Source organism: Borostomias antarcticus (genome assembly GCF_949987555.1).
Source record: "Borostomias antarcticus genome assembly, chromosome: 17".
In the NCBI taxonomy this organism is placed as follows: domain Eukaryota; kingdom Metazoa; phylum Chordata; class Actinopteri; order Stomiiformes; family Stomiidae; genus Borostomias; species Borostomias antarcticus.
Window position 1 is genome coordinate 6936426 of NC_140250.1, and position 13333 is coordinate 6949758.

At 49.0% G+C, this 13333-nt stretch overlaps 1 protein-coding gene across 1 annotated transcript in view; it reads left to right on the forward strand.

Moving 5' to 3' along the window:
- The window catches only part of dhx15 (DEAH (Asp-Glu-Ala-His) box helicase 15), a 28444-nt gene extending 16629 nt beyond the window's left edge, over positions 1 to 11815 (forward strand). The window contains exons 8-14 of the mRNA XM_084451725.1: positions 601 to 750; positions 1802 to 1910; positions 4729 to 4920; positions 7289 to 7411; positions 7744 to 7934; positions 10290 to 10459; positions 10974 to 11815. Of these exons, the coding sequence (XP_084307851.1) occupies positions 601 to 750; positions 1802 to 1910; positions 4729 to 4920; positions 7289 to 7411; positions 7744 to 7934; positions 10290 to 10459; positions 10974 to 11091 (1053 nt within the window). The 3' untranslated portion in view covers positions 11092 to 11815. The remainder of the gene's footprint in view (positions 1 to 600; positions 751 to 1801; positions 1911 to 4728; positions 4921 to 7288; positions 7412 to 7743; positions 7935 to 10289; positions 10460 to 10973) is intronic.
- Positions 11816 to 13333: the final 1518 nt, after the last annotated feature.

Sequence of the window (13333 nt, forward strand, 5' to 3'; positions counted from 1 at the left end):
CTGTTATTTATTCCTCTGACATTTCTCCAGCCCGAAGCGTACATACATGTGGCTCAATCAGAGGGGATATATGCACCCAGGCGGCTTGCGCGTGTGAGTGAGTGAGTGAGTGAGTGAGCGAGCGAGCGAGCGAGCGTGCGTGCGTGCGTGCGTGCGTGCGTGCGTGCGTGCGTGCGTGCGTGCGTGCGTGCGTGCGTGCGTGCGAGCGAGCGAGCGAGCGAGCGAGCGAGATTGTGTTTTGGAAAAGCTTGTGTTTCTCAATATCTAGGCTAGCCGCGTTAGCGTTTGGTATTTATCTTCTCTACCCTCCCTCTCCCCCCCCCCCGCTGTGTCTCACCTGTTCCCTAAGAGGAAAATGATATCCACACACTGCTGGACTATAGCTACTAATACTGAGCTGAGCAGCGGTTCGACAACACATGGCCGCCTTCTTCTTGCCTGAAGATGACTAGAAAGCTCATAGAATAAAGTGTTGGGAGCTATAATCCAGTGCGCAGATATCCTCTTGGAGATTTGTATTTTTGATCCTGCGGCCTAAAGTACAGGTTGGATGTGCACACAGCTACTCCACTTCACCCTTTCCCCTTCTCTTCCTGCCAGGTGTACAACCCGCGCATCCGCGTGGAGTCCCTCCTGGTGACGGCCATCAGCAAAGCCTCCGCCCAGCAGAGGGCGGGGCGAGCGGGCAGGACGCGCCCCGGGAAGTGCTTCCGCCTGTACACGGAGAAGGCCTACAAGTCAGAGATGCAGGTGGGGGGAGGGGGGGGACGGAACACGCTGCTTTCCTGAAAAAAGAATTGCAACTGGTCCAAGTGTGGGCCCTTAGGGTGCGCGTCCAGCGATGAGCTGCATTTTAGCACTGCGGCCGCTTTCTCTCGTTGGGTTGATACTTCCAGTCTGCAGAAACGGCACCTCTGCGCTAACATTGGCTGTCTAACATCAGTAGCCTAGCCAGACATCTTGGCTTTCCCAATGCATTCTCAGCAGCTGTGTGCTTGGAGCTGTTTTATACAGCTCGTCGGTGGAAACGCACCCTTATTGATTACTGATTATGGGACACTTATCTAGATATGCAGGCGTATTCATTTCTAGCGCAGATTGTTCTGAACCGCCCCCTAGGGTTGCAAAATTCCAAGAATATTCACAAACTTCCCATGGGAACCCCGGTTCTATGTGGAGGGAACCCGAGTGAGCACAGAGAGAACATGCAAACTCCACACAGAAAGGCCCGGGAGATGGCCCATGCGGGAATCGAACCTAGGACCTTGCTGTGAGGCGACAGGAATTAATGGGAATTAACGGGAATAAACTGTTAATTCCCATAAATGCCCTGTTTATTCCTGTTAATTCCCATTCATTCTTAGTTTGTGAATATTCACGTTATTTTGCATCCGTACAGCCCGCAGAGTCTTGGTTGCTGTGCAGTCATGGCTGGTTGTTCAGGTTTTCACTGAGAAACTCCCAGCCAGTCTGCCTTCCTTCCCCCCTCTGAAAGCATGATTCCCCACCAATCAGCCGTGGCCCTTTGTAAGAACCTGCCCCAGTGACAGACACCCCCCTGTGACGAATGAACAGGACAAGGCCTAGTCCTCCACTTTAACAGGGTAATTCTTTGATGTCACACTGAGTGGCAAAGGGATTTGTCTTTCTTTTTTTTTTTTAACAAGTTAATAGCCCTTCAAACAGCTCAGCCTCCCAGCCCCTGTTCACTTTGACAATACTAGCGTACGCCGAGGAGATAATCGCCACCCTCACTAATTCGTTTTGATTGGCTCTCTCTCGGTTCCTCTCCGCTGGACAGGACAACACGTATCCCGAGATCCTGAGGTCCAACCTGGGGTCGGTGGTGCTGCAGCTGAAGAAGCTGGGCATCGATGACCTGGTGCACTTCGACTTCATGGACCCGCCAGGTTAGCGCCCTTCTGTCAAAAGGAACAGTGTTATTTGTTTGATGGTAGTTTTTAGTTTGTTAATAAGATGTCATTCTCTTTGAGCAGCAAGTCTTCTTTTTATATGCTTGTATGTTAATTTATCCAGAAATTAGCTTTGTTGTGTACCTTTTCTTCCACTGCACATGTTTGATGCAAAAACATCAAATCTGGGCCAGAAGTATCACCTGGGAGTTTAAGAAAAATGAACAAGAAAGGCAAAATGCTCGTTTTCTCGTCTCTGTGGGAGAAGATAAAGTGTTTTAAGTCATGGGGGGTAGATTGCAGCCGGCGGACAGTGTGTGCGTGCGTGCGCGCGCGTGTGTGTGTGTTTGGGCCTCAAGCGCTCCCCGTCCCTCGTTCGTCCGCCCCGGGCTGGACCGTCGCCAGAAACCACTGTGACGCCGTGTCTCATCCCAAGGTCACACTGGAGAGACACCGAACCGTGACACCTCCCGGCGTCCCTGGAGGCCAGCGCTGCGTGTATTCTTACCCCCTCCGAGGAGACAACCTCCCCCTCTTTTTTTCCTTCATAGTCCTAACCCCCGCCCCTCTCTCCCCCCCCCCTCTCTCTCCCCCTCCCCTCCTCCTCTCACAGTAATACAGTTTTCATCTCACCTCTGAGATTAAACCCATCTCTCCCCATCCTCCGCAGCAAACGCCATTTTGAGAGTGAAATTGGTTACATCAATAGTCCTCCCGGTATCACCTTGGCTATTGCCTTCTCTTTATATTCCTCCAGTGAAACGTGACTGACCTCTTACTCCCCCCCCCCCCCCCCCCCTTGAGTTCCCCCTCCCTCTCTCTCTTTCGCCACTGGAAGGTCTCCCTACACACCCCTAGATGCCCGCTCAAGCCCTGTCCCATTTCCTTTAACCAAAATGGGTGAAGGAATGATTACCTTATTAATCCACTTAGAGGAATCCCTACCCTCCCTACCCTCTGGAGGAGTATGTAGGGGATGCTACTTGCCAGCTTGAGAGCCCTTTCCTTCTCATCAGGTCCTCCTGAGTACCTGGGAATAGGGCTACAAAATCCCTGAATATTCACACACTTCCCCAAATTCCCAACGGTAATTAATGGGAATGAATGTGAATAAGCTGGAAATGTATGGGAATTATTAACGGGAATCAATTCTGTTTTCCAGTTTATTCTCGTTAATTCCCATAAATTCCTGTTAATTCCCATGGGAAGTGTGTGAATATTTCTGAATTTTTGCAACCCTACCTGGGGACCAGAGTCCATCGGACGAGCAAGGAAGAACTAGTGCTGCGGCTGCGTCCTCGCTCCAACTACCAGCCATATCCAATAAAGGCGGGCGGCTCAGATTCATTTGAAATGCCGCGTAGGAGGACGGGCTCAGCGCCCGCGCCGTACTTGTGTTCAGCTCAGCTTCTCCTCTGCCAGCTCCTGTGAGAGCCGAGGAGGAGGAGAGGAGGATGGCGTGACGGAAGCGCGTGTCGTTCTGGAGGAGCCACACGAACGCAGCTGTAGAGGAGCTCTTGAGCACACGCTGCCTTAGCGAGGACCGGACCACGCAGAACCCCAGGAATTAAACGTCAACAGCGGATGAGAGGTGGAATGCTTCCTGGAGATGATGGGAAGCGCCTCCCGCCGCGGTGGTGGGACGCGACAAATCAGCTCGTTTGTTTCCCTCACTAATTTGAGCCTTTTATGGGAATTAAAGTCCTATCTGGTTGGCAAGGGACGGCCTCGGATAGCTTTGTCCTTATGCAGCATGAGAGGAAGCCGTTACTAACTACCTCGAGAGTAATCGAAGACGTTGCGATGGGCGTTGTAGTTTGGTTGGAACCTTGAGTTCTACCCCCCCCCCTAATCCAGGAGTGACAACCGCTCGCCTATTTCGGTCGACCTGATTGGCTGCACGCCCCGTCAGCACAGTTGCACTAGTGTGAAGCGCTCTCCGACCAGAGAGAACGTGAGTCTGGAGCCGCTCGCAGCAGGGCCAGGTTCATTTGCTTCCTGACATTTTGTTAGAGTAGTACATTTCAAAGCCAGTGTGCTTTAATGGACCTTTAGCCTTTAGTGTCATCGATTCGGTGGTTAATATATCGGATTCTGGTTTGGAGGCGGTCAGTAGTTCCAGCAGTTCTGATGAGCTGTGATTGCATCCCTCCCCCCCCACACTGGTTCATTGTGTTACCAGGACCTAGAAATGTGATTTTCATCCCCTGATAAAAAAAACAACAACCTTGCAGCTCTAGGTTTTGTGGCTAATTCTCACTTCATGTAAAAAGTCGGTTTGATGCCATAAATCGATATTAGTTAATCGTAAGAAAATACCTCCTGCATTTAGAAATGGGATTTTTTTTTATTTAACTTTTAGTGTTTCAGAGAAATTAAATTGAGCATGGCCCTCTGCTGAGGGAGAAGCTCATTTCAAGTTAACATGCAGCTGATCATTATGCTTCGGTTCACCTCAGCCAAAGGTCAATAATTGCATCTGGAGGAAAAATCTTTTTAGTCAGAGCGGTCGGAGCCCAGTGTTGATGCATTAAGAGAAGGCTTCCCCTGTAATTGCATTAGAGTTGTTTTGAATCATTGGAGCGGGGGATGAAAAATGAGGCCGCCTCGTCACCATTACAAAGCTACCGTCCACGCTAACTGGCCAGCTCACACAAAGGTGCTTCTACTTTTAATGTTAATTTCTCTCTCTCTCCTCTCCCCCGCTCTCTCCCTCTCTCTCTCCCTCCATCCCTCTCTCTCTTTCTCTCCCCCTCCTCTCTCTGCCCCCTTTCTCCCCCCCCCCCCTCTCTCTCCCCTCCCCTCCTCCTCCCAGCCCCAGAGACCCTGATGCGGGCCCTGGAGCTGCTCAACTACCTGGCCGCCCTCAACGACGACGGCGACCTGACGGAGCTGGGCTCCATGATGGCCGAGTTCCCGCTGGACCCCCAGCTGGCCAAGATGGTGATCGCCAGCTGCGAGTTCAACTGCTCCAACGAGATCCTCACCATCACAGCCATGCTGTCAGGTAACGCCCAGGCTGGCACAGTCGTCCCACACACAAAAAAAAAAAATACATCGTTGATGCCCTGAAAGTACATCGTTGATGCCCTGAAAGTAATAATTTTCCATTCATTTAGATTTTCGATCGATTAAGTACTGCCCCTACTTCATTCGTTTGATCTTAAATGGTGTAGATAGATTTTGACTTCATCCTCGACTTCAACATGATTGGTGAGTGCATGCTATTTAGTCATCAACTCGTCCCGACACCCAATACCTTGATGAGTTTTGGTTTACAGACCAAATGATGGCAATGTTAGTTTGGTGATTTGCCCCAGAGATTCCAACGTGACAGTTACAGGTGTATTTGGGCTTGTCACCTAGCGCTTGGCTCCATAATGATACTGATAAATGGCTTTTCCTGCAGGCGTTAGTTTAAAGAGAATCCCATCTGCGGCATGTCATCTTCATACCGGGGCTAATTTTAGACCAGCTTGTTCTCTGTCTCACGACAATGTCGGTCTCGGGGACGTGGAGAGACTAGCGAGTGCTGGAGAAGCCAGAGAGACCAGGGGGAGAGAGGAGGAGGGAGCCGGAGGTGTCAGTTAATATTTGTCAGACAGAGGGGGGGGGGGGGGGGGGGGGATTGTCTACAGTAAATTAATGAGTTTATAGTCTGAGCAGTGCCAGTGTGCTGCGTCAGTAATTGCACTTTGGGCTTGCCAAAGCAGAATGCTGCTCATTGAGATGAATCCGATGACTTCGAAAGGGGTGGGGGGGTGATGGAAAGGTTTGGAAGGGGGGGATCGGTTGGGGGGCATTTTAACTAGCTGTTTGAACACGGTGTGCATTATAACGGGCATGTCAGGGAGCCCGCTTTCTGCTGAGTCCATTAGACTCAGCAATATACCCCCCCCCCCCCCCCCCCCCCCAACACACTGAGAAAAACAAACAACAACCACCAACATTTCCACAGCAACCAAGCCTCAGCTCGATAAACACTCGCCCATTGAGCCCACGCTCGAGCCTCTTTTGACGGCTGGCGCCTCAGAGGAAGTGGTTGTGGGTGGGATGTCTGTGACGGGAGTCTTTTCATGAAAGTGCTTTCCACACGGAAGCTACGGCTACCGCTTTTTATTTTCGCTAAAGTGCCCAGCAGCCTATCGAGCGGCTCAGACGCTTGTTCTTTTGGGCTCCCTCCTCACTGACACTTAAAAAGCTTTTCAGTTAAGACACATTTTGGTCTGAAGTGTCTTGAGGCCCCCCACTTGATCCCTATCTCCCCCTCCCCCCCAACAGTTGTAAGGTGAGGTTCAAGTTAAGTTTTCTCATCTAACAAACCTGCCTGACTAGCTCACAGAACTTCAGTTGAAGATTTGCCATCGTTGTGTACTACTCCTTCTTTGCCGTTTCCTGTTTCCATCTCGTAGGACGTCAGAGGACCTTGGGTATACTGCCCCCCCCATGATTTCTGTCATTACTGCGTCCTTGCGTATGCGTGCTCTCGAGTCGTGAGACGACGTGCGCAAACGACGCACCAAACGGAGCACAGGATATGTGCGGCAGGCATCTTGCGTAATGCACGTACCTAGCGGGAAGTACACTATAGAGACAAAAGTATTGGGCCACCTGCACAGAACACGCACAGGAGCTTTTATGACATCCCATTCTAAATTCATAGGCATTAATTTGGACTTGCCCCCCCCCTCCACCTCCCTTTGCAGCTATAGCAGCTTCCACTCTTCTGGAAGGCTTTCTACAAGAGTGTGTCTGTGGGACTTTTTGCCCAGTCATCCAGAAGAGCTTTTGTGAGGTCAGACACTGATGATGGACGAGAGAGCCTAGCTCACAATCTCCGTTCTAGTTCATCCCAAAGGTGTTTGATGAGGTTGAGGTCAGGGCTCTGTGAGGGTCAGTCAAGTTCTTCCACACCAACCTCACCCAACCATGCCTTTAAGGACCTTGCTTCGTGCACTGAGGCACAGTCATGCTGGAACAGAAAAGGGCCTTCCCCAAACTGTTCCCACAATGTTGGAAGCATAGAATTGTCCAACATGTCTAAGTCAGCTGAAGCATTAACATTTCCCTTCACTGGAACTAAGGGGCCCAGGTCAACCCCAGAAAAACAACCCCAGACCATTATCCCTCCTCCACCAAACGTGGTGTGCCCCAATACTTTGTCCATAGTGTATATTAAAGCCTTTACCCAGTGTGGGAGGAAGACCCCCCCCTCCTCCTCCTCTCCCTCCCCCTCGTGCAACACGCTCCCCGAGGCCGTGCTCTGTGTGCTGTGGTCAGGCCTCTCACACCCGACCACCCTGTTGCTCTCTGTGGGAATCTCTCAACTCACCCCTGTGGGCGGCTGTGTTGGGGCCCATACCAACCTTGTTTAGTCCCACAGTGCTTCGTCCGCCCCACGGAGGCCAAGAAGGCGGCCGATGAGTCCAAGATGAGGTTCGCCCACATCGACGGGGACCACCTGACCCTTCTCAACGTCTACCACGCCTTCAAACAGAGTAGGTACCCCCCAACCCCCCCCCCCCCCCACCCCCGGGGCCTCCTAACCATGCAGCACATTCACCTCTCACCACCTCAGTCTGGGAAGGGAGCCAGAGAGCCTTGTTGAGTCCCAGACCAGTGATCCATCCAATAGGCCCATCCTTTACAGCTTCCACATGTCGTCAATGAAAAGAAAGTACACTGCTGTAACACTCTCTCGCTTAATGTTTCCCATAGTCATTCTGCTAGATTTATCTCAGCTGACATCCATGCGAGAGCTCTCAGCGTTTTCTTACCAACCCTCTACTCCCAACCCTCGGATCTTTCCCGTGCCCCCCCCCCTCCGCAGACCACGAAGCCACGCAGTGGTGCTACGACAACTTCGTCAACTACCGCTCCCTGGTGTCGGCCGACAGCGTGCGCCATCAGCTGTCCAGGATCATGGACCGATTCAGCCTGCCGCGCCGCAGCACTGAGTTCACCAGCCGAGACTACTACGTCAACATCCGCCGGGCGCTGCTCACAGGGTTCTTCATGCAGGTCAGTCCTGCAACAACAAACTTGGCCTCGTTTAGTCAGGTTTGTTGTTGTTGTTGTTGTTGTTGTTGTTCCATGGCTACGCATTGGCCTTCAGCAGGACATACTTGAGGTGCGTTTCATTTATCTCAGAGCTTGTAGTGTGGTCTGTTTTGTAGATTCCATTGTACTGGGTGAGTTGAATCAAGTGCATCTCATGTTTTTCATCATCCCGTATTTATGTGTGTATCTTGAGTAGACTCATGTTGCCTGAGGGCCCATAGGCTCTCACTGGCATGTCTTTCAGTAATTTTCTGAAACACAACAAAATTACTTTTTTTAGTGGCGCTTCCTTGTCAAACTGGAGTAAATACTTCTGAATCTGCCCAACTGTTCTTTCTCTCTCTCTCTCTCTCTCTCTCTCTCTCTCTCTCTCTCTCTCTCTCTCTCTCTCTCTCTCTCTCCTCTCTCTCTCTCTGTGTGTGTGTGTATATATATATACACAGTATATATAATGCATAGCCTCCTTGTAGGTGTGCAGACACAGGCACTACCACTTAAAGACACAACAAGAAATCGAGTCAATTTGCTCCCCGCTCTGGAAAATAAATGACATTTTGTGCGAGACCATTTCCGGGGGGGTTACCTGAAACAAGCAACCTGACAAGTTGAATTACGGCATTAATATTTAAATATTTGTCAACATTAACCTTTATCACTGAGACAAATTTGTGACTCATGTTCCAGTTTCTGTGGTGGTCTAAGCCCATGTCTTTGTTTGGAGAGGTCTTTATTGAGACTGATTGCCCTGGCTAATCACAACAGTCCCGGTGTGCATATCTAAGTAGAAACCCAAGTGAGAAAGCCTGCATCTTCTTCTTAGCTGGCAGGATGGAGTGTTTCTAGAAGTGGCCATTAGCTCTGTAGGGGTCGGCCTTTCAATGGAACCAATGGAACTTTTGATCACTGGGGGCAATGACTTCTCGGTCCAAGTGAGATTGAGGCTTATCATCTGAGGTAACAGTGTGTGCAGCCATGCAACGCCACTGGGAGGGCAACTATGAAGCTCAGGCCCTCTGACGTTTTCTTAGCCAAGAGTCTTAATATCACAGCTGCATAAACAGGAATGCTTTTTTAAATAATAATTTTTGGATATATCTTGTAGGCATATGAACACAGACTAATGTTTTTGCCGGCTGCAGTCCCCTGCATATGCTAAATCTGTCTCCCTCTCATCATGTTGATAATGAAATTAAAGCTATTTGTGACCAATATAGCCTAGGCTACACAAAGCACAGTCTCACAATGCCAGACTTTGGAGATCTCCACCTCCAAAAGGGTTGAGCACAGCGTTTAGAGACTGACGTGAGTCTACACAAAGCATGAAATTAAACCGTAAATAACTGACAGACGCAGGTGAATGAGAAGTGTGAACAGTGTGAATCATCATCATCATATTTAGAAATGGTACATGTAGCCTGTCCTACAGGGTAAAGTGCTCCAGCTTGAATGGATAGCCTGAGATTATGCCAAGCGAGGCGCGTCGGTCAACGCATGAGCGGTCAGGGGTGCGCAAAAATGCAGACAGGTGAAGTTTGAACTTGGGATGGATCGTTACGTTTCCCATATTTTATACTGTGTGTTTTTAGACTGATGTTTGAAAATCAGATCGGGCACTTAGACTAATCTACAAGTTTATACAAGGCGAGAAAATAAATCTGCCAACCTGAAAGTGCCATCAAGTCGAATGCCTGTTCGTGTTGGAGAAGTGCCACCCTTGTGACATCTTGAGGACAAATGCTGGATGTAATTTAATTTCGCCTAAGAAGCCTGTTGACTGCAAAATACGAACGACTGTGATTAAGATGCACAAAGGTGAGCAGCGTCTCGCCTTTTTTCCACTTTTTCTGTGCGGCCATCAAGGTTTGGTTACGTTCAATCTGACTCTGGCTATTGAACTTGTGCATAAGCGCCAATATCTACAAAGCCCTATATTTTATTATTCCATGGGGAAGCCAGCCGCACAGAAATTGTCGGCATAGTACCCTATAGAACCCTATGGAATTTGTTTCCTCATCGTGTCACTTCCCAACATGGCGCTGGGTGTGGTTGCTAGGTGATTCAGAACGTGACTGCAAAGCCTCCATTGTCATGTCTTCACTGTAAATGTGCATGTGTTGTCTGATCAGGCTAGTTATGGTTGATTTAGTATATTGTTTTTTATTTCACGGCCATCCTACGGTGTGTGAGTGGGTGTGGCTCGCCTGCAGAACCTGAGAGGTGTTAATGAATATCTGAGTAGCAGATCAGGTTCAGGTTTGGCCCGCGTGCCGTCTGTGATGTCTCCCTGCGCTGCCCCCCCCCCCCCCCCCCCCCCAGGTGGCCCACCTGGAGCGTACAGGACACTACCTGACAGTGAAGGATAACCAGGTGGTCCAGCTCCACCCCTCCACTGTGCTGGACCACAAGCCCGAGTGGGTGCTCTACAACGAGTTTGTGCTCACCACCAAGAACTACATCCGCACCTGCACTGACATCAAGCCTGAGTGGTAAGCTGTGTGTGTGCGTGCGCGTGTGTGTGTGTGTGTGTGTGTGTGTGTGTGTGTGTGTGAACGATACAATGTGGATCGTATCGTGACACGTATCGTATCGCAAGTTCCTTGCCAATCAATCAAACCTTTATTTGATTGATTGGCAAGGACCTTGCGATACGATGCGTGTCACGATTGGTCCTTGCCAATACGCAGCCAGCCGAATACACACACAGCTGATATATATTATACACACTTTATCTAAGAATACACACACAGCTGATATATATTATACACACTATCTAAGAATACACACACAGCTGATATATATTATACACACTTTATCTAAGAATACACACAGCTGATATATATTATACACACTTTATCTAAGAATACACACAGCTGATATATATTATACACACTTTATCTAAGAATACACACACAGCTGATGTATATTATACACACTTTATCTAAGAATACACACACAGCTGATGTATATTATACACACTGGTCGGTGTCTTCTCCCACGCAGGCTGGTGAGGATCGCCCCCCAGTACTACGAGCTGGGGAACTTCCCCCAGTGTGAGGCCCGGAGGCAGCTGGAGCGCATCGTGGCCAAGCTCTCAACCAAGGAATACTCTCAGTACTGACTGTACTAGCGCACACTCGAACAATATCATCTGTTATCTGTACTATAAGTGGATCTGGACTGGTCTTTTCAACATCCATTTTGGTTCCAGTTGATTTTGCATTCATTTTTTCCATTGTCATAATGTGGAAGGAATGGGGAGGATGAACGGTCATTGGCCATGTAAATCGTGACCATTTACATAGACGTCGACATTCCTCTGTTAAACTTGTGAACTCTAGCAGGTGTATTGAGTAGACACAGGCCATGTGCATTCAGCACCCACCATCTTGCTTGTGAGACTGGTCGTTGGGGAGGGAGGGGGGGGGCATTGGGGGTCTCAGTTTGACCTCGGTAGAGTAAGGGCCCATTCATACTCTACGCAAGCTACGTTAGCGCGAGCTACGCCAGGTGACGTTGACGCGTCCTTGCATAGAAATGTGTGTCATGCCCAAAATTGTAACTTTACGCGAGCGCAAGTGCTATTTCACACGAACCGATAGGGGAGCTGACGCAAGGCAGCAACCCCGTGCACTCCGAGTGTACCAAAATACTAGCGTAGAGCCCGCGTTCACAGCCGCATCAGCGTAGCTTGTGTAGAGTATGAATCAGCTCTAAAATGTTTAGATGTGTCGTATATGTGTGTATGATATGTGGTATAAAGGCTGGTTTCTCATCAAACCAGTGCAAGAAGGAAACACTGTAGGCTTTTGCCAATGGGACAGGCTGCTGACATCCTATTGGAATGACCGAAATTAAACTTACGACTTTGTAATGAAGAACGTTTTTTACTCCAAGCCTTCCAAACTCTCTTTTCTTCCTCTCACGTTGTGGTATTTGACCCAAATAATAGTAAAATTAAAAAAATAAAAACGAAAATAGAAAGTAGAAGCTGCAGTGTGGGAGGGAGTTGAATTACTAATGGTTGAGAGGTAAATCTGTGTCGGACGCTTCTACCTTAGCGTTGGAAAGCAACTGACACGAGTTCCCTCATAGGAGTGGTTCCTGAGTTACAATCCCACCCCCAGGATTGAAGGTGGAACCCAGCAACGATGGGCGACTCAGCAATATGATTGCACGATCAGACGAACTCATAAAATCTGTTGTTTACCATCCATTTTAGACTACATACCCTTCAAGTGTACTTTACCGTTCAGTAAACATCCTCCATAGAACCAAACTTTGAACAGCAAAGATCTGAACATTTCTCGCCAGTGGCAAAAAAAAGAAAGTTGGATGAACCCTGCAGAAGCTTGGTAGAAAGCGTTCTCTCTATGGGTCAGCGGCCCAAATAAAGCGCCTGGGCAGCGGGAGACGGAGCGGAAAGCCTGGAGGAACTGGACAGCAGGACTCCGGAGGAGCGGCCCTGGAAGACGGGGCTGTCCCTCCACCCCCCCAGGCTCGGGTCAGCCCAGACGACGCTTGCCTGACTGTGGGAGCATCTCGGGTCCCCCCACCCCCCTGAAGCCCCCCTGGTGGTCTGTCGGTGGTGGCTGTTCTCACAGCATGCGTCTGGGCTTTCGGCTGGTTCTGAAGTTTGCTGACCTTCAATGACTCGCGGCGTTATTAGTATTCAGCAGCTCTTCCCTTGCTGTTTTATGAACTTAAATGTTCCGCTATCCCCTGGTGGATTATGCTTGAAAAAAAAAAAAGATGTGGTATTTATAAGATTTAGTGCTTAATTCCTAATACATAGTGCGTAATGTTCTCTGGCTGTTGTAGAATTCTGTTTCCTTCTCTCCCTGGTGCTGCATTTATTCCTCCTCTCTCTACAGTGGGCATCTGTTCCTAGTTTCTAGCCAGTACTGTTTGCCCCTGAAGTTATTGGCAGTTAGATTCTGTTACACACAATTTGACACCGAACAGCCACAACATTAAAACCACCTGCCTAATATTGTGCTGTTCTGTAGGTCCCCCGCGTACCGCCAAAACAGCTCTGACCCATCAAGTTTCTAAAATCATGTTGAAATAATTCACCCTCTAACAATATCTTAGCGTTTTATAGCCCTGTAGCAACTGATGTAATACAATACAAATAGTGTAATAACTCCCAATGTAATAATTTCCTTTTATATAATAAAAGCCAATGATGTTGTAGTAGTAGTAGTATTGTACTTTATTGATCCCTGGGGGGATCTGTACTGATCTGATATAGAAATCAAAATATACGAGAGGACACTGAGTCCTTGCCTTCATGGATCAGGTCTGTTTTGATGTCAGATCTGTGCCATCATATTAGGTAGGTGGTTTTAATGTTGTGGCTG